Source organism: Phoxinus phoxinus (assembly GCF_949152265.1).
Source record: "Phoxinus phoxinus genome assembly, chromosome: 2".
NCBI lineage: Eukaryota > Metazoa > Chordata > Actinopteri > Cypriniformes > Leuciscidae > Phoxinus > Phoxinus phoxinus.
In genome coordinates, this window is record NC_136877.1 from 51,012,388 (window position 1) to 51,040,336 (window position 27,949).

General features: G+C 40.3%; 2 protein-coding genes across 4 annotated transcripts in view; both read right to left on the reverse strand.

The window, feature by feature from the left end:
• LOC306992573 (uncharacterized protein) overlaps positions 1–27,949 on the reverse strand; it is an 868,003-nt gene that overhangs the window by 699,087 nt on the left and 140,967 nt on the right. The gene's annotated exons all lie outside the window — the stretch shown is intronic.
• On the reverse strand, positions 1,442–27,069 carry LOC306994513 (C-type mannose receptor 2-like). Of its 3 annotated transcripts, XM_079605059.1 has the most exons (6): positions 26,678–27,069; positions 26,507–26,545; positions 26,052–26,414; positions 3,641–3,985; positions 3,101–3,476; positions 1,445–2,400 (listed from the first exon to the last, which is right to left on the reverse strand). In XM_079605059.1, the coding sequence occupies exons 2-5, from the start codon at positions 26,541–26,543 to the stop codon at positions 3,115–3,117; spliced, it is 1,107 nt and encodes a 368-aa protein (XP_079461185.1). In that variant the 5' UTR covers positions 26,544–26,545; positions 26,678–27,069; the 3' UTR covers positions 1,445–2,400; positions 3,101–3,114. The 3 variants fall into 3 exon arrangements, with proteins under 3 accessions (XP_079461184.1, XP_079461185.1, XP_079461186.1); XM_079605058.1 differs by having other exon boundaries at positions 1,442–3,476; XM_079605060.1 differs by lacking the exon at positions 26,678–27,069 and having other exon boundaries at positions 2,395–3,476; positions 26,507–26,590.

Below are 27,949 nucleotides of genomic sequence, written 5' to 3' on the forward strand. Positions count from 1 at the left end.
AACATGAAAATGACCTTTCTTTGGGAGGGTTTGCCTTTGCCATGCTTCCTGGAAGTAGGATAGGAAGTTGACAGCCTCATGTGACAGGAAGGAAGTGAATACCTTTTTTTTCTTCTTGAAATCCTTTACTTGGTTGTTTGCTTGCATGTCATTGAGACATTAAACATGGATAACATCTAGAAAAATACTTACAAAAGGAAAATGACAACTATACACTGCGGCAACTATAGTTGCCGTTGGGCTTAAATGGGTTTAATGATATTATCGCTCTTGTAAGCTTGCAGCAAGGATGACAAAATATGTTGTTTTCAAACAAACAGTATGCCATTATTGGACAAACTGATTAATCCAGGTGTGTCTGATTATTGTTGTTGGTCAGGCACACCTGGATTAATCAGTTTGTCCAATAATGGAAGACAGGAAACAAAGGAGCTGGCTAAAGTTCAGGAAGTAGTGCAGCTGTGCATAAAGCCCATTGAGTGCAGGCATGTACCAGCCTGACCAGCCACCATATAAGCCCGGCCAACCGGTGTAGAAATCTCCCTGCACGTTTTGCTGGGCAGCGCAGGGGCTTTAAGCGAAGATGTCCTTCAGGGGAAATATAGCTCGCTAAAGCTTCCTCCATCTGCGGCATATTGCCATATCCCATCTCTCTCGCACCCACCACATTACTATAATTATATAAAGTAGGTGATGAGATGCAGAAAGAGTGGGGTTTTTCCCAGGATCTGGAGATCTCTTTATGAAGATCTGGGGAAAAAAAGGCAAATCCCGGCGCTGAGGTTGTGAACGGTACTGCAGGAATCTCTAGTCCAGCTTGCTTTGACAAGGATAATCCTGCTTATTTTGTGGCCAGCTGATGTTGAGTCTGGCCACAGCATGCGTCACAACCTCCACTAGCTCCTCATAAGCGGGAACATGAGCTCCTCGCTTCCGTTGTTGAGCACATCCACTTCCTCAGAAGCAGACAGCTCGAGCATCGGGCTCTCGTCGCGGGCATAAGAAGCTGCAGTGCGGGCTTCTGCACCGCGAGCGAGCGCCACAGAACCTTTAGACGAGAAAGTTCCTCAGCAGTCTCGTTCCCATCTGCAAGGTCCTTTTGCGATCCCCACGATCTAAGCCGCCGCGCCGCCTCCACGGACTCGGGAGTGCAGCACTCTAATAGGGAGTCACAGTGTTCACAGGCAGACCCCTCGAGAGCTGCCTGTGCGTGCTGCGCTCCTAAATAATTTAATAAGTTTTAATAATTTAAATAAGTTTAGTTTCGACTCTAGGGAGTCTGGGACAGAAAGCAGACAAGCAGAAGATCAGAAATGTACTTTGGCCCTAAACCATTCAGTGCTTTATAAACCAACTTGAGTATTTTGAAATCAATTATTTGACAGACAAGTAGCCAGCATAAAGACCTCAGAACTGGAGAGATGTGATCCACTTTTTTGGTTTTAAAGACACTGTTTATTGCAAATTATCCAGCACACAGTCAACTAAGCACAACAATAAATACAGAACATACAATTTTGTTAAATTTACAGGCAGCTATTACTCACAAAACTAGCTTCCCCAATTGTCTATCTAAGTGTTCTAATGCAACATGATAGCTAAGTATATTTATATGTAGACATATATGGGTTAGTGATAAATGCCTTAAAATTTAGGAAAAAAACTAAAATGAAATAAAAAATAAAAGTTGTTTTTACCATCATTATACTGATAATTAGAAATCTTCTGTATATTTTAATTTCAAATCATATGATGTTAGTAGTCAGACATGTCTTATGCGGTAACATTGATGCACATTAAATTATGATGTATTTTTTTAATTATCATATTCAACAGTTATGGATCCCAACTACTTAAGAGAATGGCGTCACTGAGAGACCGAGTTGATGCATCAAGTAACAGCTTGGAATAGTGATACACAATATATATCTTTTTTTATATATAAGTGGTTGAATAATTTATTTTAATGTGACATCAGGCTAGATTAATATAAATGATATAGGCTCAATCTATATTGCTTGGGAAAATATATCTTCTTAACTCTATATTGACCAGCTCTAGTGTGTGTCCAAGAAAAAGAGAATGAATTCCTTTCACAATGACCGTATCTAAATAAATAAATTCAAAAATGCTTTTAACGTAATTTTTTATTTAATTTATTTGGGGGCAGATACCATGATGACCAACTTCCTGGCGGCAAAAGAGTTTGACTTGAGAAATGCAATTGGGGAGCATTTCAAACAAGCACCAGGGAGAGCAGGAGGTGGGAGGTATAGAAATAAAACCAATTAATCATGTATTCACTGTTGAGAGTTATGAGAATAAATAACCCAAACTTTACAGTTATGAAAGTTATTCCTAGCTACTTTTTTTTTATTTTTTCACTTTTATTTTATCATTCTTTATCATTTTTCCAATGTTTTTTATTATAATCTTTATATTTTATTTTCATAATTGTAATTGTATAATTAATAAGTGTCATGATTGTATATTTTTTCATGTGTTATTATCTTAAGTTGTCTAAGTTGTTAATTTTTATATTTAATTTTTTTTGGGATGGACTGTCGTGTGTTATATTTGAGTAAAAAGAATCCTTAAGTTGTATTTTGTTGTCTATTATATGTAGTCATTCATTTGCTGTCTAGTCTATTCTTGGGCTACGTTTAGACATCTATCAAATTTTTATTGACAACCCAAATTTAGCCATGTTTTAGCCTAGGCTAAAATTCACTGTAAAATTCTATATGTAGTCGTTCAATAGCAGTCGAATTGGCGTCTAGTCTACTCTTGGGCTATGTTTAGACGTCAATTCAATTTTCACTGACAGCCCGAATTTAGTCTTGTTTTAGCCTAGACGTCTGGGCTGTGTTTGGACGGCTATTAGACATATTTTAAATGCAAAATGTATTGCTGGGTGATGTCATACAAATTTTATTAGATCACATTATGTCATGATAATTAACACACAAAAATAAAAAAATACTTTTTAAACATAATTAGTGGATTCACTCAGAAATGACTAAAGAACAAATCAAACCTACAAAAGTAAATAAGAAAAATAATAAAGAATAAAAACAGTGAATGTAAAGCAAACATTCACATGTCTTCTCACTCCTAAGATCTGCTGCAGATGAAGTTGAGTTTGTGAGTCTCAGGACGGCTGATCCAGCGCTGATCTCCTCCAGACTGAACTGCTCCTTTTCTCTTCTCAAGGCTGCAGTTTTCCGGTGTCGTGCCGTTCCCTGGAGCCCAGTTCTGATAGCACACGACCTCTCCGCTCAACCAGATCCACATGTTCATGCTGCAGAAGTTGTGTAAACCCAACCACACCGCCGCAGTAGACGCACGTTTAACCACATTCACCACACGACGCTGCATCTCGACTGAATGAACCGAGACCAGATCCGTATAATTCTGTCTGCAGTATCTCATAGCTTCAGGCCACGTCAGAGTCTCTCTGATCAGAATCAGTTTATCTGGACACAAAACACACCACAAGCAGAAACTAGAGAGAGACTGATCAAAAACAACATGCAGAACAAACACTGTGGAGGAATCTGTCATGTCAGACATGTAGCGTGAGCTTTAAGATATCTGGATCTGATGGATGGATTGTGTGTGTGTGTGAGGATCTGCTCACCTTCATGACACACAAAAGGAAATTGGATGTTGTAAGGGTAGTCACTCCATTGTCCCAGAGTGTTTAGTCCGACCACTGTCCAATTTTCATTTCCTACTAAATTATTAGGTTCACCAGGAGTCCAGTATCTGAAAGAGGAGTTACTCTGATCTGACCACTGCCATGAGTCTCTGAACAGACCGATCCAGACATCATTAGATATGTGACTATCATTGATGAACTTCTGAACCTGTTGACTCTCATTCTGGTTCCTCACACTGACCAGATCACTGTGATTCTTGCTGCAGAAACTCTGAGCGTCTCTCCAGTTCTTCATCTGATTGACAAAGACGAGTCCTGTGTTCACTTTAAGAAAAACAAAAGGAATCAGATTCATGTGTCAAGTTTGTTTATTATTCTTGCGCTGCTTTCTGGTTTTTAATGTGAATAAGAGCAGCAGTGGAAGCATCAGAAACACGTGTCATTCTATAGCCAGGGGGCGGATTAAGGTGGTCAGGGCCCCCAGGCTGCTCTTTGTGTGAGGGCCCCCCCTTAAAACAGCTTATTATGTAGGTAGCCAATGTGCCTGATGCTTTCACTTGATGCAAACGTTCGTTTTTGTGATTAAAATACATGTCAAATATTACCATAACATCTGTAATCCTGTGTGCAGAAATTTGTATGTAGCCGTGACAACGACACACGTGCATGCGCGCCTGTGTTAAGAGCCTTGTTGCTCTGTGCGCACTGATGCGCTCATCTGTTGAAATTTCCGAATGCTTTCCACACAAACAAACGTACATGTGTAATTAGTATGAGAAAAAATATATTTATGCCTATCGGACGCAGGCCGGGCTCGAACAGAAACATTCGTCCCGATCCGCAAAACGCACCAAACAGCTTCATGTTTTTACTCCAATCTCATTTCATAACGTCATATCGATGTAACGTCATATCGATGTAAAAATTTGAAGTAACATGATAATCAATATATTTTTCTCTAGTGTAGTGTTACTGAAGTGTTCCTTTTTAACGATGCCTGCTATACCCTACTATTGTTATTATTTTATGCAGCCCTGCACAACAAACCTGGTGTTCATTTTATATATATATATATATATATATATATATATATATATATATATATATATATGTGTGTGTGTGTGTGAGTATGTTTTATACATTTTAAAAAGCTATTTTAACCAGAACAAATCTAAAATGTATTCCCAAAATGGTGCATCCCTAGTTTCTCTTGATATCAGCATGTTCACAGGTTTTTTTATTTTATTTTTTAGGTACCAGTCCTGCTGACTTCAACATAAGCATGAGGAGGTAAAGTGAGGGAAATGACAGGTATGCACTATGTTTCAGGAATGGCAAATGTGTGTGACTGGTTAAGTGTCTGTCTTTAGTTCAGTGTGTTAAATAATGTGCTTTTTTGCCATTTGTTGTGTATCTTTGGATTATGTTGTGTTGTAAATAAATCCAAACAATCAAAAAGCCATTCTTTTTTAAATCTCCTCATTCTTTGTGCAAGGTAATGTAATGATAGTGCCTGAGAGCTCCTAATAGGGCATTATGGGAGGCTCTTTGTCTCTCTCAGGTGTGAAACACTCAATATTCATGGTGGTTAACGCCTACTCGCTTATAGCTTTCTTACACAAGACATGTCTTACACATTTTAAATCAATATATTGTCTTATCTGAATGACTAGTCAAGGTGATTTTTAGTTTTGGAGCAAATATTCTTGGCTATGTGATACAATTTTCAAAAGTCTTGGGAAGAAATAATCAGTTTGGGTTTCATAACCTTATTTCAGTGACTTTTTTTTTTGTCATTTTCACAAACCACGCATAAATGTTATTATCGCAAAACTACAAACTTTTACATACATGCTGCTGACATATTATTGTAGCAGAGTTTGTGCTGAATACAGTGTAATAAGACTTTAGCCATGAAAATGTCACAAGTAACAGAAATAAGCACAAATGTTAGAGCATGTCAGAACACCTCCAGGACCCAGAAAACACCTCAGACCCCAGAGGGTTAACCCCCTGGGGTCGGCAAACGCGCGGGCGCGTTTTGCTCGTTTTTTTTTACATAGCAGCAAAATAGACCTAAAATACTCAGTCAGTTTTGGTCATACAGCCTTAAGAAATATGAGAAAATAAGCTGTTAAATGTCTACTTTTTTATGTGTCCACTTACAATCGAAATAAAACATTGTGCTTTTGTAAAATAAAGAAAGTAAACAGGGAGTGCTTTATGCCTCTCCGTCTCCGTGAACTTTTTTTCTGAAGCACGTTTCTAAATTTAAACAAATCTCAGCGAATACTATTCACTCAGACATGAGCTATATATCTCTATAATCATTTAAGTGTGTAGTTTTAAATTATCTAATTCAAAACTAAAACAAATATTCTCTGTTTATGTAATCTATATAAAAAGAGCGAGAGATCAGCTGTGCTCATTATCCTTCTGGCACCTCATTACTCCGCTAATGTGACACGCCCATCGAGAGCGCGGGCTATTCAAACGCAGATAATCTGAAGCAACACATGCAAACCAGTCAACGCCCACAACAGCTGGACAACACGCTCGCTGTGAGGAATAATAATATCGTGATAATTCTGGAAATTTTACCTCAAACGTGCTGGAGTAGCCGAACAACGGATCCAGCTGCAGATCATCAGTAAGTGCTTTGTTCTAATCGCGATATGAAATGGTGTCTGTAAACTGCAAAAGACTGTTTAAATTTGAATCGCGTTTCTGTGTTTGAATGAATGCACGGCACATATGCATGTTGTTTACTACAGCTCGCGCGAGTTTCGCTTTTAGCAAACTATCTATATTGCCTACTGAGATGAGTAAAAATCGACTGAATACGTTGAAATAAAATGTATTTGTATAAGCAACATATTAAACTGCAAATTAACATTTATGCCCTAATATATATTATAAAATACCATATGTTACAGACGAAATATGAAAGACAAAATTTCGTTTTGGATAGATTATTTATAAAGCTTTTACTGCCACATCAAAACCTAATTTACAAGGTGCAAACAAAATCTTAAAAGGTCAATATAAGCCTTCTCTATAAATTATTTTTGTGTTTTATTAGTGACAAATTTGGGGAGAGGATAGCCTACATAATCCAAAACTTTCTGAAAATACGAATGAGAATTAACTGCACAATTACTAGAAATGTTTACCTTGGATATTATACAATTTGCAAGCATACAGTTTGTGGAAAAATACACTTTTTTTCAAGATGTTTCCAACTCTGAAACCAATTCTGTAGTAATATATATATATATATCAGTGGTGGGCCGTCAGGGCCAGCAAGGCCTTCTCTGCTGGCCTAAACACTGAGAATCACTGACTTGCACTTTAATAAATTTTTTTTATGAATGAGTATCAAATTATTCCCAATAGTCCGTTCTCATAATTTCATAGCTTTTCTCTTGGTTGCGCTGCTTCCAGTAGTGTATATTTATTTGAGTGTTTTTATCCAATCATATTTCAGTCATCATGTGTTGCCAGGGTCAAATATATCTGCCTTGAGGCCTTCAGAATCGATAGTGCGGGCGCCTGTAGCTTAAATGAATGGCACTGAAACTGTTGCTTTAACCAATCAGATAATCGGTCAGATTTAATCAGCCAATCAGAAATCGAGTTGATTGCACCGGGGCCATCTAGCAGGCATACAATAACGTACGCATTTTCACGCTCTTTGATTGGATGGTCAGAGCGTGTACTATTATTACTGGTAGTCAGAGCTAGCTAACCGCATCTGTTGCGAACTGTGTAAACTAAAATACCTGTAGATTTAATAGTTTTTCAACCCACAAATTAATGTTTATTTCCTTCCTCGACCACCAGCAGGTTCAAACCTAACGGAAAACATCCCTTATTCAGTTTACGCAGAGTCTCGGATCTCTATCGATCTGTCCGGGTAAAAACAGAACAGACTGCAATGTAAAGTTATGCCAGGACTGATTTTGAAGGCAAAAGTCCCGCTGATCTCAATGATATCGTTCAATAATCTGTGTGAGCACTTGTGTCGGCTGTAACGTTACACATCGTCATGTTTTGCGGTGTTTTCCCTGTTTAACGTTAACGTTACTGCTTCTGTCGAGCGGACACTCTCAGCACTAAAGCGAATTAAAACTTATGCAGAAATACGACGGGACAGACTCGACTTTCAGCACATTAACCTCGATGGCGATAGAAAAGGTTGTTGGAACTGAAAAGCACAGACAACCTGTACACCCAAGTAATTCAAGTCTTTTTGAGGAAAGAAATTAGGATGGATTTTGTGTAAAAAATAATCAGTTTTGTTTTGGAGAGTATAATGCATGTTTTGCCCCCGTTTTTGTCCGTGCTGAATATGATTCTCTTCCTAATTTTTTTTGTAAAATTATGATCGAAACAACTTATTTTTTTCAAACATTAATACTATAGCCATTGAAGGATAAGACAGGGATGAGGATCCGTTTCTGAATTTATAATCGGAACGCAAGAACCACTGTACACAAAAGCCGAAACTCACTCGCTCGTTTCTCTCTACCCGGCCTTTCGCGAACTCACCGCATTAACCCTATAACTGCCGGTGCAAAATAAAAACAGGAATTTCACAACAATTATAGAGAGTATGTGCGTGCGCTGATACACTATTAAAAGTTATTAATTCAGGGTGGACATCGCGGAAGGCCTAGGTGTGAAATGCACGGCCCGCCACTGATATATATATATATATATATATATATATATATATATATACCGGTATATATATGTATGTATGTATATATGTATGTATATATGTGTGTGTGTTGTCTTTGCATTTTTTCTTGTAGCCACAGTGACACCTAAGGCTCATTAGTATGCACTGCAGCATTAGCAGGTCTTTGTCTTCAGGTGTGAATGAGGACATTATTCATGATGACCTTGTTGGATCATTCACGCCCACCTGCATATTGCCTTTCCAAACAAAAAGTGTCTTACAAAATTTAAATCAATCTATTGTTTAATGTGAACGATTAGCCCGGATGATTTTCAGATCATTTTGAAGTAAATACTCTAGCCGACAAGATCCATTAGTCAAAAGTATTGTGGGAATATGTGAAGTTGGTCGTTTGTGGTCTTATATCAGACAATTTAAGTTTGAGTTTTTTGAATAACCACGCATAAATAATATTCTCTCAAAAATGCAAACATGTACATATATGTTGCTCACATATTATGATAGCCATGTTCGTGCTAAATAGAGTGTAATTACACCTTTGCCATTAATATGTTTATAAGCAACTGAAAAAAATACAAATATCAGGGCATTTCAAAACATCCCAAGGGCCCCAAAAACACCTTAGACTCCAGAGGGTTAAATGTAAAATGATCAATGCCTCGCGACTGGGAACATTCACTGAAGCATCGAGCAACAGTTCGACTGCAATGTGAAGTTTATGCAACAATACTAACTAATATAATTCAGAATTATTTCTTACCTTAAAATCGTTCTTGTCTTCAAATCGCGTTCTTCTTCTTCTTATGTAAATCCAATAATCTCACAGCATGTCTTCCAAACTCGACAAACAGCAAAGGACTGATGAGGTTAGGTGCATTGTTGTTGAGGTAATGATCGCGTTTGCGTGACACGTGGAATATTTGCATGTCAATATATTTTGCGTGTGTGGGTGTGGTCACATTAAAACTAATGAGCAAGGGTTAGAGAAACGGGATATCTTGTTGGTTTTATACAAATTACTGAACCCTTTAGGTGCCAGAGGTTTTTTCCTAAAACGTTCGATTTTGATATCTTAATTTCAAAAGGCTATATCTTAAAAGTGATAAAAGATAGAGACTTTCTGTAAATTAGAGAAATATTAAGGATGACCCAAAGTTTATGGGATTACATTTTCCCATCCAATTAGCATATTATGACGTCAAATGGTGGCGGCTCCCTTGGATTATATAATTTTCATGAAAAGTCACATGTTTAAATGATAAAATGCAGCACTTCTTTCACCCCAAAATGTCCCTCACCTTCTGTATGCTATATTGCACAATACTGAATGCTCAGATAAATAGTAAGTAGTAAACAAACTGTAAATCATGACTAATAAATGGTAGAAACAAACCGAATGCATGTAGCTGTTGACCATTTGCTGTAGAGATTTACCATTTACATACAGTAGGCACTCTGATTCCATGTATGGGGCACATATATATTATTCATATGACACACAAACACAAGTAGACAAGACCTGTTTAGTTGCCCCGTGTCACACCGCCTCTGCTCCTGCTACGAGCAGCGCGGGCGCGGCCATATCTGCCTCACGCGCGCGCGAGCTGCACCATTGCACGGCAAAGATGTACCGGGAGAAGCGCGAACTGCACCACTGCACGGCAAAGATGTACCGGGAGAAGCGCGAGCTGCACCACTGCGCGGCAAAGATGTACCGGGAGAAGCGCGAACTGCACCACTGCGCGGCAAAGATGTACCGGGAGAAGCGCGAGCTGCACCACTGCACGGCAAAGATGTACCGGGAGAAGCGCGAACTGCACCACTGCACGGCAAAGATGTACCGGGAGAAGCGCGAGCTGCACCACTGCGCGGCAAAGATGTACCGGGAGAAGCGCGAGCTGCACCACTGCGCGGCAAAGATGTACCGGGAGAAGCGCGAGCTGCACCACTGCGCGGCAAAGATGTACCGGGAGAAGCGCGAGCTGCACCACTGCGCGGCAAAGATGTACCGGGAGAAGCGCGAGCTGCACCACTGCGCGGCAAAGATGTACCGGGAGAAGCGCGATCGTCATTTTCAAAAGGCAAATATTCCCCTTCAGAGTCAGAATCGGCGAATAACATTTGCAACACATCCTCACGATACAAGTTTTTATTAGCCATTTGATGATTTTCTCTCACAAATCTCACAATTTACTCAGACGCTCTGAACTGAACTGCTTCCGCATCAATGACACGAGCGCTCACTTGCTCTGCTGTTTTCTCCAATACTTTGAATAGGAAGATGACGTCATTTTGGTCTTGAATCAAAGTATTACATGTCTGCCATCTAGTGGTAGGGAATACAAATGAGATATTACACCATATTAGGATCTACAGCCTATTTTATTAAGTATGACGTCTTGTCGCAATTTTGCGACTTTGGCGCTTAGAGGGTTAAACAGAGAATATTTGTTTTCGTTTTGAATCAGATCATTTCAAACTACACACTTAAATGTTTATAAAGATGTAGAGCTCATAAATGTGCGACAAGTATTCGCTGAGTTTTGTTTATGTTTAGAGAGGTGCTCAAGAAAAAAAAGTTCACGAGACGGAGGCAGAAAGCACACCCTGTTTCATTTCTTTATTTTACAAAAGCACAACATTTTGTTTTGATATGTTCTATGACATACAAAAGTAGACATCTCACAGATTATTTTTTCATATTTATTAAGTCTGTATGACCATACCTGACGGAGTATTTTAAGTTTATTTAGCTGCTATGTAAAACAAATCGTGCAAATCACGCCGGCGTGATTGCCGACCCCAGAGGGTTAACATCTTCATCTGTTTAATGTTTCTCTCATTCAGATATGTGTGTCTGAATCCAGAATTCTAGAGAAATATGTAACAAAACATAATGGAGAAATCTAAAGATGCAATAAAATTCACAAACGATACTTAATGTTTGTAAAATCATCATTAACATAATTTGAATATGTAATATATCATCATCTGTAGACACACGCGGATTAACCCTCTGGGATCTAAGGTGTTTTTGGGGTCCTTGAGATGTTCTGTTCTGACATGCCCTGACATTTGTGCTTTTTTCAGTTGCTTATAAACATATTAATGGCAAAGGTGTAATTACACTCTATTTCGCACAAACAGGGCTACCATGTGAGCAACATTGTATGTACATGTTTGTATTTTTGAGAGAATAATGTTTATGCATGGTTATTGAAAAAACTAAAAATGAAAGTCTCTGAAATAAGACCACAAAACACATACTAAATATGTGTCCACGAGACTTTTTAGTAATGGAAGTTGTCGCATAGAGTTTTTGCTTCAAAATGATCTGAAAATCATCCTGCATAATCATTCACGTAAAACAATACATTGATTTAAACTTTGTAAAACATGTTTTGTTTGGAAAGACAATATGCATGGGCGCGTGAATGATCATGAATAATGAAGTGATTCACACAGTGGTGTAGTCTACGTGATACGCAGGTATACGCCGTATACCCACTAGGAAATGGCAAGTATTTCCGTATACCCACTAAAAAAAGCGTGAGGATACGTAACAACTTCGTTTTGTGACAGAACTTTCACACTTTCATTCATAAATTCACCGCGTCTGTGTTTGCAATGGACACAGATCAAATCGCGTGAATATTAAAAACTCAAAGAGACAGCAGTTGTTCGACGCGTCTCTGGGAATGAGCGCTCAATGTGTGCTCTACTACACACACACACACACACTGAAGCAAGCGCGTGCTTGTGTCAGCGCTTCACTGTAGCTATGAGGACATGATGTAGCTACACATGACACATGAACTTCATCACAGAGCTGCTACGAGAGTCACTTCATGAGAATTTCACCATTTCATTTGATAAAACTATCGTCATTCATTCGTATCATACACACACGGAAACTGTAATGTCTTTACGACAACCTGTCAAAATAAAAGTTCGGTATAAACTCAAAGAAATTATGAAAGAAATTGCACAGTAAAATGTACTGTAAAATAATAATAATGATGAAATCTATTAAAACTTATTTTAAAAATGAATATCACACAAGTTTTCATACATGTTTTAATTTAAACAGTAAACTTGCCAAAACAATAACACAATTTTCTTTCAAAAGCACCATTTCTAAAAGTACATTTGTATTTGTGCCTATAATGTTTTATTTGTATTTTTTTTATTGTCAGCTGATAAAACCTGTGCTTCAGGGACCATATTCATATAACATCTAAGGCTAAATGTAGAAAATCAGTCCAGCCTCCTCAGCTGTAAATGTCATTGGCTGTTAAAGTATTGTGTTGCTTATAATAAATTGACATGTTGATAACACTTAGTCTCATAATGCGCTCAATTACATGTCGTTGCATACTGTATGCATTAGTGAGTGTGGTGGTGCTTATGGGGTGATGAGACGGGTTAGTATGAGACGGGTTAGGCCGGGGGGGGGGGGGGGGGGGGTGTCACAGTATACTCACTGCAAAAAACTAGACTACACCACTGGATTCACACCTGAGAAGACAATGAGCTGCATAATGAGCCTTTCATTCAGGTGTCACTGAGCCACAAGAAAGAATGTGAGGACTTATTTTAACATTTCTAGTAACTGTGCAGTTCATTCTCATACTGTATTTTCAGAAAGTTTTAGAATATATCCTCTCCCCAAATGTGTCACTAATAAAAAACAATAATAAATAATTCAATGAGAAGTAGGCATGTGCCGGTATCAAATTTTCATGCTGCGATTAATTGATTGAGCTTTTATCACGTTATACGGTAATATCACGATATTTTAATTGCATAAGAGAAACAGGTTAAAAAGATAAACAAACTTCAGTGTTGTCCACTTAGTAACTTTAGTAACTTTTTAAATAAAAAAAAGTACCTAAAACATTTAAATATAAATAAAACAATACATAATACAAATGTATAAAGTGAGTAATTGTATCAAACAGAAAGTGCAAACTGCAAAATAACTACTTTATTTATTTTTAAGTAGATTTAAGAGCAGAAGAACAACTGTAAAGAATCAACAATGAATTATTCTATAACAACTTTAATAACTTTTTAAATAACAAAAATTACCTCAAACATTTAAATGCAAATAAATATAAATAAAACAATAAACAATATAAAAGTAAACTGAGCAATTATATCAAAGAGAATAATGTGCAAACTGTAAATGAACGACATTGATGTCCTTGGCCCGATGAGGGTCCATATGAAGCCTGCCGCTGGAATGCCTCTTTGGCCTTGTTTACACTGTCAGTGAAATGTGACCCAATTCCGATTTTTTGCTCATATGTGACACAGATCGGATGTGTTCTATGACAGTGTAAACAGGGAAACAAAACGGATGCGTTCGGATATTTTGAGATCGGTTTCAGGCCTCGTTCATAATGCGACTGTCATGTAAACAGGCCAGATATTCTGAGGCATTAGGCTTTGTCTTCGCGGTTTAACGGCGAGAGAAACCCCGACGGGCCGACACGCATCTGCAAAAGAGGAATGGCCCGACGAAACGTCATGTCGCCGTAGTAGAAGAGGAATTTGGACACGTTGACACAACATATCAAAGGTTGGCTTGCTCATCCTAAAATTTCGGACCCACTGCTCCTTGTTAAAGCCCGCCACGATCTCATGAATGTGCGTATCTATAGCACAAATTAGATCACAAAATCAGTTTTAGCACAAAATCAGTTTTGCCTGCATATGATACGCAGTTTACACGTGCATATGATATGCACTTTAAAGCATGTAATACGCACGCTCTACACCACTAATCCTAGTACTCCATGCTTCTTCTCCATGTGAGGATTGTTTACATTAGACTAGAGCGCGCAGCCGCGCACTGCGCCGCATGCATACAGTGCTCCTACATGTGGGGATTGTTTACATCAGAGTGCTGCGTGTTTTGTGCATATAGCCTACGCAGTGTTTTTTTTAAGCAGTTGATGATAAATAAGCCAATGCGCGTTCTAAAAATCTAAATTCGGATCTATTATTATTCACGGTATTTTTGGAGTGCCCGAATACCGGCATATGTACGCTGGCCGAGAGAGCTCAACGCACTGCAACTGAAGAAAACACATGCAAATAGAAAAACACCTGCAAATTAGGAAAACATCTTTATCAGTTTCACTACACATGTGTGCTCCAAATACTCACAACACAACCAAATACAGAAACGCGCTGCAAAAGTTCACAACACAACCAAATACAGAAACGCGCTGCAAAAGTTCACAAAACAAACAAATTCAGAAAAGCGCTGCAAATAGAACAGAACACAACGGAAATGTTTCCGGGGAACCCAATAAGTGACGGACCCGGCTGGTACGTGCTTATTGCTTGTGAGCATCCCTATGCCCTACGCCCTTATAAGGGCAGACGGCAGAGCCCTTGAAGTGGGGACTTTTTGGAGGGAGCAGGGCACTTGTGTGCCGTTATGTAGCCGCTTGGAAACTGCGTTTCTGTATTTGGTTGTGTTGTGAACTTTTGCAGCGCGTTTCTGTATTTGGTTGTGTTGTGAGAATTTGGAGCACACGTGTGTTGTGAAACTGATGAAGATGTTTTCTTAATTTGCATGTGTTTTTTTTCTTAATTTGCATGTGTTTTTTTCTATTTGCATGTGTTTTTTTCTATTTGCTTGTGTTTTCTTCTATTTGCTTGTGTTTTCTTCTATGTGCTTGTGTTTTCTTCTATTTGCTTGTGTTTTCTTCTATGTGCTTGTGTTTTCTTCTATGTGCTTGTGTTTTCTTCTATGTGCTTGTGTTTTCTTCTATGTGCTTGTGTTTTCTTCAGTTGCAGCGCGTTGAGCTCTCTCGGCCACCGTACATATGTCTAATAAGAAGGATTATATTGACCTATTAAGATGTTGCTTACATCTACCTTGTAAATATATGTTTTGCTATTTTATTAAAAAAGTTTTCTATCCAAAACTAATCAATGAAATATTGTCTAAACATTCATATTTAGTCTGTAACATATTGTTTTTATGATATGTGACCCTGGATCACAAAACCAGCCTTAAGTCGCACGGGTATATTTGTGGCAATAGCCAACAATACATTGTATAGGTCAAAATTATAGATTTTTATTTTATGCCAAAAATCATTAGGATATTAAGTAAAGATCATGTTCCATGAAGATATTTTGTAAATGTCCTACTGTAAATATATAAAACATGTATTTTTGTGAGTGAATGCTGCACAATCGTGAACATCAATGCACAAATTTAAATGCGATTTTCTCAATGTTTTTTTTTTTTTTGCACCCTCAGGTTCCAGATTTTCAAATAGTCTTATCTCGACCAAATATTGTCCTATCCTAACAAATCATACATCAATGGAAAGCTTATTTATTCAGTTTCCATGTGATGTATAAATCTCAATTGGAAAAAGAAATACCTATGTGACTGGTTTTGTGGTCCAGGGTCACATATATTAGCAAATGTTAATTTGCTGTTTAATACGTTGCTTATACGGCACAGATGCAAGCTCTTCTGTAGTAAACAACAGCACGCATCTGTGCAGTTCATTCATTCACACAAAGACACGCGATTCCTATTTACACAGTCTTTTTGTGGTTTACAGATAATTTTGCATATATCGCGATTAGAACAAAGCGCTTAAGAATAAATAACTTACTATTGACAATCCTCAGCTGGATCCATTGCTCCTCGAAGTGAAATTAAACCGGCACTTCTGAGGTAAATTTCCTAGGATTATTATTACGATAGTATTATTCCTCACAGCGTCGCAAGACTACGTAAAGTACATGAGTTTGATTAAACTTGATGTGTTATATCCAGCTGATGTGGGCGTTGACACGCAGATTGCCTCAGATCATTTGCGTTTGAATAGCACGCTCTCCGTGGACGTGGTCACATTAACACTTAATGAGATGAAATGAGAATGATATTGTGACAATCAGTGGCTGGAGTGCCCGCGTCCTTCTCTATTTTTCATTCCTTCTTATGGTTTTACTTGGACTGATTATGCTTTATGTCTTTCACCTGTTTTTGATTATGCTTGTTAGCTTCTCTGATTTAAGCCTTGGTTTTCCTTTGTCTCTTTGCGAAGTGTTGTTAGACTGTCACGCTGCAAGTCTGAGCTATTTCATTGTATCCTGTTTTAGTCTGAGTTTCCCTGTTTCCTGGACGCCTTGCCTGTATCTAGTTTACCCGTTTGCCTTGCCCCTGTATTGTACTTCTGCTATATTGGACTGCTTACCTGGACTCTGACCCTCTGCCTGTTTATTTGTTGTGTTACCTGGATCATCCTTTATTAAAGCCTGCATTTGGATCTCCTCTGTCTGTGTCCATGTGCAGTTTCATGACAGATATCTCTCTCTTTTCATACAGATTACATAAACTGAGAATATTTGTTTTTTACATAAATTACTTCATTTAAAATAATTAAAGCTTCATGCCTGTGTGACTGAGTATTCGCTGAGTTAGTTCATCTTCAGACATGTTTCAGAATGGACTTCACTGACAGAAAGAAGGCAGAACTTGCATCATGTTTTTTTTCTTTATTTGGCAAAAAGTACAACACTTTATTTTTATTGTGAGTATACACAAAAAAAATAGACATTTAACAGGAACGAATTATGTATAACACTTATATGTACGATCAAAATAAACTGAGTATTTTGAGTCTCTTTTGCACTGATAAGAAAAAAAGCAAGCTGATCACGCCGGCGTTGGAGATTATGGACGTCAAAAAAATCAGCTATAAGGTTGGCTTTGATAAATGTAGGCTACGCTCTTTGAAAAACAAGTCTTTTATCTTAAACGAGTTTGTTTGTGCTCAGGATTTAGATTTTTTTTAATACGGAAACTTGGATGAACACTGACAATACATACGTCTTAGGAGAAGCTGTGCCAAATAACTTCTCAGTTTTTAATTCTCCTCGACAAATGGGAAGGGGAGGAGGACTGGCTTCTATTTTTAAGAACAATTTTATCTGCACCTTACTTAAGTTTGAGCAGTTTTCAAGCTTCGAACTCCAAGCTTTTGAATTACAATCAACAACACCTGTCCTTTGTGCTGCTATTTACCGACCACCGAGAGCTAATAAGGACTGTATTTCAGAACTGGCTGCCTTCTTAGCTGACATTGTTCTAAAATATGATAATATTTTAGTAATGGGGATTTGAATATCCATGTATGTTGTCCAACAAATCCCTTAGCAAAATACGTTTTAAATCTAATTGACTCTTTCGGGTTCCAACAAATGGTGAATGGCCCTACACACAATCGTGGCCACACTTTGAACTTGATTCTATCACTTGGCCTAACCCTTGTCAAGGACATTATCATTGAGGACTTTGTGTTATCTGACCATAATCCAATTTCATGTACTGTTTCTCTTCCCTGTCAGCCGAGAAAACAGTGTCCAGCTAAAAGATTGTATCGTCCTCTAATACCTAACTCACATGTATATTTTAATGTGTCTTTTATGGAGAAGTTGCAGTGTATGAAAGTGGACCTTGGTGTAGAAGAAACTATTAATAGTTTTAATCTTATATGCACAGAAACACTAGACTGTATTGCACCTTTGAGACAGGTGAGCAGAAAAAATAAGCCTTCTCCTTGGTACAATGAATATGTTAAATCATTGCAAAGAGAGTGAAGATTTGAACGTAAATGGAAGAAAGATAAATTACAAATTTCGTATGAAATGTTAAAAGACGCCTTAGGTAAATTCCAACAGGCTATAAAAACTTTCAGGTTCAGATTTTTTTCAGACATTGTTGAGAAGAATCGTCAAAATCCAAGAGTTCTTTTCTCAACAATTGATGTATTTTTGAACCCTAGATTAGAGGTGCCCGGAGTTATACCTATGGATTTATGTGAAAATCTTTTGGAATTCTTTGTCGGACGTATATCGGACATCCGAAGGAATATACAACAGTGTTCATATGAGCCTATGGATATACCTGTAACTCATGCTGTGCTGTCTGATTTTGACCCTATTCCTTATCCACACTTTTAGACATTGTTTGTAAGCTAAAGCCGACAGTCTCTCCACAAGATATTGTTCCTACAGTGCTATTTAAGGAAAGTTTGTGAGCTGACTGGTTCATTTGTATTATCAACAATTAATAAGAGTCTACTGTTTGGAATTGTTCCAACTTATTGTAAACTTGCTATAGTGCATCCTTTGCTGAAGAAATCAAACCTAGATAAGAGTGTGCGGTGCAATTATAGACCAATCTCAAAGCTTCCTTATCTAGCAAAGATCCTGGAGAAAACAGTCTTTATTCAACTTGAGTCAACTGAGTTCAACTGCCTTGCTGACAATGCTATTGGGAAAGTTTTTCAGTCGTGGTTCAAAAAACAACATAGTACAGAATCTGCATTATTGAAAGTATTTAATGACGTTTTTATGGCCACAGACAATGGTGACATAAACTTACTTCTGCTATTAGATCTTACAGCGTTTGACACAATTGATCATAATATTTTAACTTCACGCTTAGAAAATTATGTAGGTATTCGAGGTAATGTCTTAAATTGGATTACGTCTTATCTTCAAAACGTTCCGGGTTACTTGACTGTAACCCTGTTCCCTGAAAAAGCGGAACGAGATGCTGCGCTGCTTAGCGCATTGGGAACGTCTTTAAACGTGACCCGCTATGAAAATAGTGTGTAAACACGTCGATGGAATCGACCGGAAGTAATATAGCCTCGGTCGGTGACGTCATCGGCGCGCGTCATCGGCGCGCGTCATCGGCGCGCGTCATCGGCGCGCGTCATCGGCGCGCACCCACGACGCGAGGCTATAAATAGATGAGCCGCAGGTGCATCGTCAGGATATTTTGTCTGAAGAGCAGTCCTGGGACATCATCAGCACGGCAAAGCAGCGCAGCATCTCGTTCCGCTTTTTCAGGGAACAGGGTTACAGTCAAGTAACCCGGAACGTTCCCTTTCAAAAGCTACAATCGATGCTGCGCTGCTTAGCGCATTGGGAACGAGTATACCCATGCCGCCGTGCTTGGTGTCTGGACTCCTTACGGTTGTGTAGGTGTGCTCACAAGAAACGCAGGAAAGCCCTAGACATTAGCTTGCGATGTCGACTCAAGGACGTGAGAGCCCGGAGTGGTATGAACATCCAAACTATAAAATCGTATGAATGTGTGTGGAGAGGACCAGCCTGCCGCATCACAAACAAACTGCAAGGGGGCACCTCTTGCCAAGGCAGCAGAGGAGGCGACCCCTCTGGTGGAGTGAGCCCTTAGACCCGTTGGCGAAGCTTGGCCGCGCGCCTCATAGGCAAGAGCAATAGCATCCCTGACCCAATGTGACATGGTCTGTTTAGTGGCGGCAGCACCTCTGTTGCTGCCCCCATAACAAACGAATAGTTGCTCTGACTTACGCCACTGGCTAGTGCGGTGGACGTAGGCCTGAAGAGCACGGACTGGACACAGTCTGTGAGATCTCTCCTGCTCCGGCGTTATGAACGGTGGAGGGCAGAAGGCCTCTAGAGTGACCGGATGCACAGCCGAGAATGGTACCTTAGGCAGGTAATCAGGATGAGGATGCAAAATCACTTTCACCATTCCTGGGGCAAAGTCTAAGCAGGGTGGCGATATTGACAGAGCCTGCATGTCCCCGATTCTTTTTAGAGAGGTTATAGCCATAAGAAAAACCATCTTTAGGGTCAGAAGTTTATCAGACGCTGACTCTAGAGGTTCAAAGGGGGTCTCAACCAGACCCTCGAGGACTACTGCTAAGTCCCATGAAGGGATCTTGGTCCTGACGGAAGGCCTCAGTCTTCTGGCCCCACGAATGAAGCGAGTGAGCAGAGGATTTCTCCCCGTCAACCAAGGCGTGGCAAGCCGAAAGAGCGGCCACATAAACCTTGAGAGTGGCGGGGCATGTGCCTGTTGATAACTTTTCCTGCAGGAAATCCAGAACTGAAGCAATCTGGCAGTTGACCGGATCTGCAGTATGTACAACACACCACCTTTCAAAAACACCCCATTTGTTGGCATAACTCTTTCTAGTGGAGGAGGCCCTAGCACTTAGAATGGTCTCAATAACGGCAGGCGAAAGCCCAGTGTCCCTCAGTTGGTACCCATCAGGGGCCAAACATGAAGGTTCCACAGGTCGGGCCTGGGATGGAATATCGTGCCTTCCGCCTGGGACAGAAGGTCCCTCCTCTCCGGAATCGCCCAAGGCGAGCCGTTGACGAGAGATATTATCTCTGAGAACCATACTCTGTTCGGCCAACGCGGCACTATCAGTAAGAGGCAAGACCCTTGTTGGCGAACTCTGGCTAGAACTCCTGGGAGCAGAGCCACTGGAGGAAACGCATAAAGGCGCATTTTGGGCCATGTGTGCGCCATCGCATCCAGACCCAGGGAAGCTGGGTGACTCAGAGAGAAGTAGAGGGGACATTGCGCTGTCTGATGGGAGGCGAAGAGGTCCACCTCCGCTTCGTAAAATTTGGTCCAGATCTGTTTTACTACTTCTGGGTGGAGTTTCCATTCCCCCATTGGTAATTTCTGCCTGGACAGTAAATCCGCTCCCACATTCAGATACCCCGGAATGTAAACTGCCCTGATTGACAGGAACTTTTCCTGGGCCCAGAGAAAAATCTGCCTCGCTATTCTGTTCAGATTGCGTGAGCGCAGACCTCCCTGGTGATTTATGTAAGAGACTGCCGCTGTGTTGTCCACCCGCACTAGGACATGACAGCCTCTCAGCTGAGGGAGAAAGTATTTCAGGGCCAGAAATACAGCCATCAACTCGAGGCAGTTGATGTGCCAATCGAGCTGATGACCCTCCCATTCCCCTTGAGCTGGACGACCACTTAAGACCACTCCCCAGCCCATCAGGGAGCCGTCTGTCGTTAGCAATTTGCGACGACAAGGCGCCCCTAAAGTGGGACCCAAGGCGAGGAACCGGGGTCTGAGCCACAGAGATAGTGTACGAAGCCCTCGGCGCGTCACTTTTATTTGCCTTTGAGGATTGGCCCTTGGATGAAATCCCCTGGCTTTTAGCCACAACTGAAACGGTCTCATGTGCAACAGCCCCAAAGGAATCACCGTGGATGCTGAGGCCATGAAACCTAACATTCTTTGGTACTGACGAACAGTGCGATCTTGGCCTAACCTGACTTTGCCCATGGTTAGCCGAATGGTCTCGATTCGAGCGGGAGACAATTGTGCCCGCATCGTGATCGAATCCCAAATGACTCCGAGATAAGTCGTTCTCTGGGCAGGAGAAAGAACACTTTTCTTGGTGTTGATTTTCAACCCTAGAGAAACTAGATGAGCTAACACAATGTCTCTGTGTTGAAGCGCCATCTTTTGCGAATGTGCTAGTCGTCTATGTAATTCAAAATGCGAATGCCCTGGAGTCTTAGTGGAGCCAGAGCTGCATCCATGCATTTGGTGTACGTGCGGGGTGACAAGGCTAGGCCGAATGGAAGAACCCGAAATTGGTAAGCCTCGCCCCCGAAAGCGAACCTCAGGAACTTCCTGTGTTGTGGCAATATTTGTATGTGAAAATATGCGTCCTTCAGATCGATCGTGACGAACCAATCGCGATGTGAGCGCTTTGACTGTACGGTTTAAGCCTCGAAGATCTAAGATTGGACGCAACCCCCCGTCCTTTTTGGGGACCAGGAAGTATCTGCTGTAATCGCCCGACTCCCTCTCTGGCAGAGGAACATGTTCTATGGCCTCTTTGCTCAGAAGAGTTTGTAGCTCTTGTGACAGTACATGCATCAGCTCCGGTCTTACGGAAGTGGAGACCACGCCGTTGAAACGCGGAGGACGATGAATAAATTGGATTCTGTATCCTATCTGTACTGTGCTTAGTACCCAAGCAGAAATGCCTGGCAGAAGTTCCCACGCTGCCAGACTCTCTGATAGTGGTATCAGCTTTAACACTTCCTTTTGATGGAATGTTAGATGTTCCTCGTCCTGGATGAGAGCAGGAAGTAACGGAACATCTAACATTTCGCTGGAAACCGCTGCCCCTCCGAGGCACCAGAGGTGGCGGGGATGGAGAGGTTTCGTGGGGGTAACGAGGAGAGGCGGTTAGATATAATACGCGCCCCGTCCCGCGGGGGGCTACCCCCACCAGACTGGGCGCCAGACCATCAGGACTTCTTCTTTCTGTTGATGATAGTCCTGAGGTCTGGCTTGGGAGGTTGCTGAGCCTGACGAGCCTGCCTCCAATTCTTGTTAGGGGGAGCTCGGCTCGCCACGCTCTGCTTTTTCACCTCCCTAGGTCTTGAAGGGCCGGGGAGAGGTTGGGTGGCCGATGGCCCCTCCCCTTGAGTGCGGCGAGGAAGGAACTGAACAAACGCCTCCTCATGTTTCTTAACCTCCCTGAACCTGGTGACTACTGTGTTGACCGAGTCGCCAAACAGGCCAGAGGGAGAAACCGGGGAGTCAAGAAGAAAGACACGGTCCTTGTCTTTTATCCCCGTGAGGTTGAGCCACAGATGCCTCTCCGTGCTAACCAAAGCAGACATAGAACGGCCGATGGCACGGGCCGTTTGCTTAGTGGCACGGAGAGACAGGTCTGTGGCTCGGCGCAGTTCAGAAAACGCATCCTCGTCTATCGTAGTACCCGCACTCAGGTCCTTCAAGAGGTCAGCCTGGTACGCCTGTAACACAGCCATTGTGTGCAGCGCAGCACCAGCCTGACCTGGAGCTTGGTAAGCTTTACCCACGAGCGAAGATGTTACTTTACACGGCTTCGAGGGGAGGGTAGGTTTTTTAAGCGAAGATGCAGACCCAGGCGAGAGATAGCTCGCGAGCGTCTCTTCAACCTGGGGCATCTCCGCATACCCTCGTGCCTTCGCACCCCGATAGTCGAAAAAGTCGACGTCGAGGGCACGAAGACACGAGAGGTATATGGTTTTCTCCATGATTTAGATAGTTCATCATGGAGGTCCTCGAAGAAGGGGAGAGACTGATGTTGAGGTCCCTCCCCCCTGCCACCGGACAAAAACCTATCCTCAAGCTTACTGCGTTTGGGGGTCTCTTGTTCGCGAGGCCAGTCAAGCTGCAATCTGTAACCACCTTGAGTAGTTCCTCGACAGATTTATCGTCGCGCGAGGAACGCTCAGAGGTTGGCTGCTCGAAGTCCGTAGACCCAAGAGATTCATTATCGTCCCCTGCGTGAGCCGAAGAAGCACCGGGGTGCGCTTCGGGATCGTGTGGATCTGGTGAACAAGCAAGCGAAAAGGACGGACCCGTCTCTTGCTCGTCAGCCAAATCCATTCGGGAGCCCCACGATGATAATGCGGGTGCGGACTGAAAGTAGCCAAGACGAGCACGAAGCATTTTAACTGTGAACAGTTTACAATGCTCGCACTCTCCTGACTCCAATGCAGCGGCCGCATGCTCCTCCCCCAAACACATAAAGCAGTAAGCGTGTGTATACAGTTCTGACATAGGACGAGAACATGGAGGGACACAACGCTTAGCTTGCTGACTTATTTCTCTTTTTACTTTTTGAAACTCTTTTTAGATTGTTTAAGAGATGAGAAAGAGAGAAAATCTGCACACTGTCAGGTATAAAGCTAAATAACTCCTAACAAGATCTGTAGCAGAGAGAGAAAATAGATGCTTGCACACCAACACAGAGAGGTCTCTGAAGACAAAAGACCTGACGATGCACCTGCGGCTCATCTATTTATAGCCTTGTGTCGCGGGTGCGCGCCGATGATGTGCACCGATGACGTCACCGACCGAGGCTGTATTACTTCCGGTCGATTCCATCGACGTGTTTACACACTATTTTCACAGCGGGTCACGTTTAAAGACGTTCCCAATGCGCTAAGCAGCGCAGCATCGATTGTAGCTTTTGAAAGGGAACAGAAGTTTTTCAGTGCAAATGGGAGAACGTATCTAGCTCAGCGTCTTTATCATGCGGTATTCCACAAGGATCTATTTTAGCACCAGTCCTTTTCTCACTTTATATGCTTCCTTTAGGTCAGATCATGAGTAAATATGAGGTCTCTTTTCACTGTTATGCAGATGACACCCAGTTGTATCTACCCTTAAAACCAACTGTCCCTGTTGAAAGGCTGGTAGAGTGTCTTGGGGAGATTAAATGGTGGATGTCTGCTAATTTTTAGAGTATAAATGAATAAAAAACTGAACTGATTTTATTTGGCCCTTCGGAGTCTGCATATACATCTAAAGTTGAATTGGGCCCTTATCTGATGCATCAAGTAAAAAACTTAAATTTTGTATAATTTGCTATAGTGCACTGAAATTTGATAAACAGATAAATCAGGTAGTTAAAATTAGTTTCTTCCAGTTAAGATTAGTCGCTAAAATTAAGCCCTTTGTAACACGGAAGGACCTGGAAAAGATAGTTCATGCGTTTATCTTCTCAAGATTGGACTATGGTAATGCATTGTACTATGGTGTTCAACACAAAAGCTTAAACAGATTGCAACTAGTCCAAAATGCGGCTTTTGACAGGCACTCGGAAAAATGAGCATATTACTCCTTTATTAAGAGAATTGGTTGCCGGTTTTCTACAGGATTCATTTTAAGATACTTTTATTTGTTTTTAAAGCACTACATGGCATTGCTCTGATATATATATATATATATATATATATATATATAGCTGATCTAATCCAGGTGAATAAACCAAAGAGAGCACTGCGCTCCGAGTCATGAAATCTCTTGGTAGTCCCGCGGACGTACAGGAAAATGAGAGGAGACCGCTCCTTTGCAGCGGCTGCTCCCAGGCTGTGGAATAGTTTACCTCAATATATATTAATCTCTTACAGAGTTTAAACGACACTTAAAAACTTATTTTTTTACTCTGGCGTATGATCATTCATGATTGCTGTGCTAGTGGTGGAATAGGTTATTATTAATGCCGCTTAGATTTTGAGGTTGTTTGTGGAAATGTTTCGAACTAAAAAGTGATTTTATGATTGCTATCTTATCCTATGTACAGCACTGTGGTAAACTTTTGTTGTATTAATATGTGCTTTATAAATAAATTGAACATTGAACATTAAACTGCAGCTAAATTTGTTTGTTAACTAGTCCTTAGAAATATGCCTAATAAAAAATAAATTCAAATGGTTGAATTGTGGACTAATAATACATACAAATTAATATTTTTGCAATAATAACACTATGTTTTGTTAATAGTCTGTTTTTTCACATTGTAATGGACAATGTATCTTTGTGAGTTCAGTTAAAGTTTGTGTTGAGATTATATATTTTTTAATTACGATCTACAAAACGAAATGACTATAACATATTTCTGTAATACAGGTAACAATTGAACACAAGAAAATCAACTGACAAGATGAGAACTGAACTATGTTCTCAGGACAAGAGTTTTGTTCATAAATATCAAGATGGGACAAGTTGTTGTATGCCTATTTTATGTTAAAATATTATGCATAAATATTAATATTAAGTTATGTTTGTCAAAACAATGGTTTGAATTGTTTATATCTCTAATGTCAGATTCTCACAGTTATCAACAACAAAAGGTCAATATGCGTTTAATTTTGTTATAAAGTTAAAATTGTGACTAATCCAGTCTCTCCTATATTTATGAGCACATTAAAAAGCAGCAGCATTTAGTATTGCATTACAATTTTGTACAGTATATTGTGCTTTTTTTTTATTAATGAAAGTTTATTGAGATTGTATGGAGCTGTACTTACTGTTGTTAGATGAACTGCAGATGAAAGTCAGGCTGAGACTACATGACACATCATTCCATTCTCCATTTCTCATCACAGCACACTCATCTCTGCCATCAGGTTGTTCAGATCCCCAGTTCAGATAGAGCGCAGGTTCTCCTGAAGACCACTGCCATTTATTAACACTCGTCCTCTCCAGCCCAATCCAGACATACACACCTCCATCATTCACACTCTTCTTCAGCTCGTTCATGTCGTTCATGTTGTCAACGGTGGCCAGATCTGTGTAGTTCTCTCTGCAGTGTCTCTGAGCTTCAGTCCAGGTCTTCCTCACGTTTATAAAGTGATACTGACGCTGAACACATTCAGATACGGAGCAGAGAGCTGTGAAAGAGAGGGTTTGATTTAATGCTTTTCATAACAGGGTCAAACCTGATGAAACTATAAACCATAAATAATACAACAAACACACTCACCAATGAGAAGAATAATCAAATATAGAGTTTGGTCCATTTCTGAAAAACAATCATGTGATACATAACATTTTAGAAGTATAAAGATTCACAATTCTTTAAACATTTTAGAAGTATAAAGATTCACAATCATGTAATTGTGTAATTGTGTTTGAAGAATGAACATGTTCTTACTTTAGAGGTTGTGTGTCTCTGTTCTGAGTCTGATGTTTCTGTCTGCAGATTTAAACTATGTGATTATTATATCTGCTCTCATCCCTCATTCGGCTCATCACATCATTTGTTTATTACTCGGAAAACCCCTATTTCATATTTTACTTCCTCTATATTTGTGTATTTGTCCAACTCTTTCCCCTTATTTGCATATTGCCATCTGTGTCAGTATCAGTCACTATGAATATGGACCTAAATCAAACAATTATTTACATGTTGACATTCATAATTTATATTTTAACATTGGGTCACGTTGGGTCGTCTCTTCACAGGCGTCGAATCGTCTCTTCACAGGCGTTGGGGCATCTGAAGTCTCCATGAGAGGCGGGATACATAACTGGAGCTGACAAACTCTATTTGAGTAATAGGGACAGGCGTCCCGAGATAAAAAAATAAAATAAAAAAAAGGCAGATGGGAAATAATTAGCGTAGCTGCTGTTCATAATATGAATGCATTTGATCTGATTTAACTGTAGTATAAAAAGGTATGAGATGCATCATGTGAATGCTTGGCTAAAGAGATGCGTCTTTAGTCTAGTTTTAAACTGGGAGAGCGAGTCTGAGCCTCGGACAATATCAGGAAGGCTATTCCAGAGTTTAGGAGCTAGATGTGAAAACGCCCTCCCTCCTTTAGTGGACTTAGATATCCTAGGTACGACCAGAAGCCTCGAATTTAGTGATCTTAAAGAGCGCGATGGATTATATGTCGATAGAAGATCTCTTAAATACACAGGAGCTAAACCATTTAGGGCTTTATAGGTCAGTAACAATACTTTGTAATTGATACGGAACTTAATAGGTAACCAGTGTAGAGATGATAGAATTGGTGTTATATGATCATATTTTCTTGACCTAGTAAGAACTCTAGCGGCTGCATTTTGGACTAACTGTAGCTTGTTTACTGAGGATGCAGGACAACCAGCTAATAAAGCATTACAGTAATCTAGTCTCGAGGTCATGAATGCATGAACTAACTTTTCTGCATCAGAAACTGATAGCATATTACATAGCTTAGCAATGTTTCTAAGGTGGAAAAAGGCTGTTCTTGTGACATTTGAAATATGATTTTCAAAAGACAAGTTGTGGTCTAGTATAACACCCAGATCTTTTACTGTAGAGGATAAAGTAACAGGACGTCCATCTAGATTAAGGTTGTATTGTAAGAGGTTTTGTGGGCAGTTTTTTGGACCAATCAGTAATACCTCAGTTTTATCTGAATTTAATAGAAGAAAA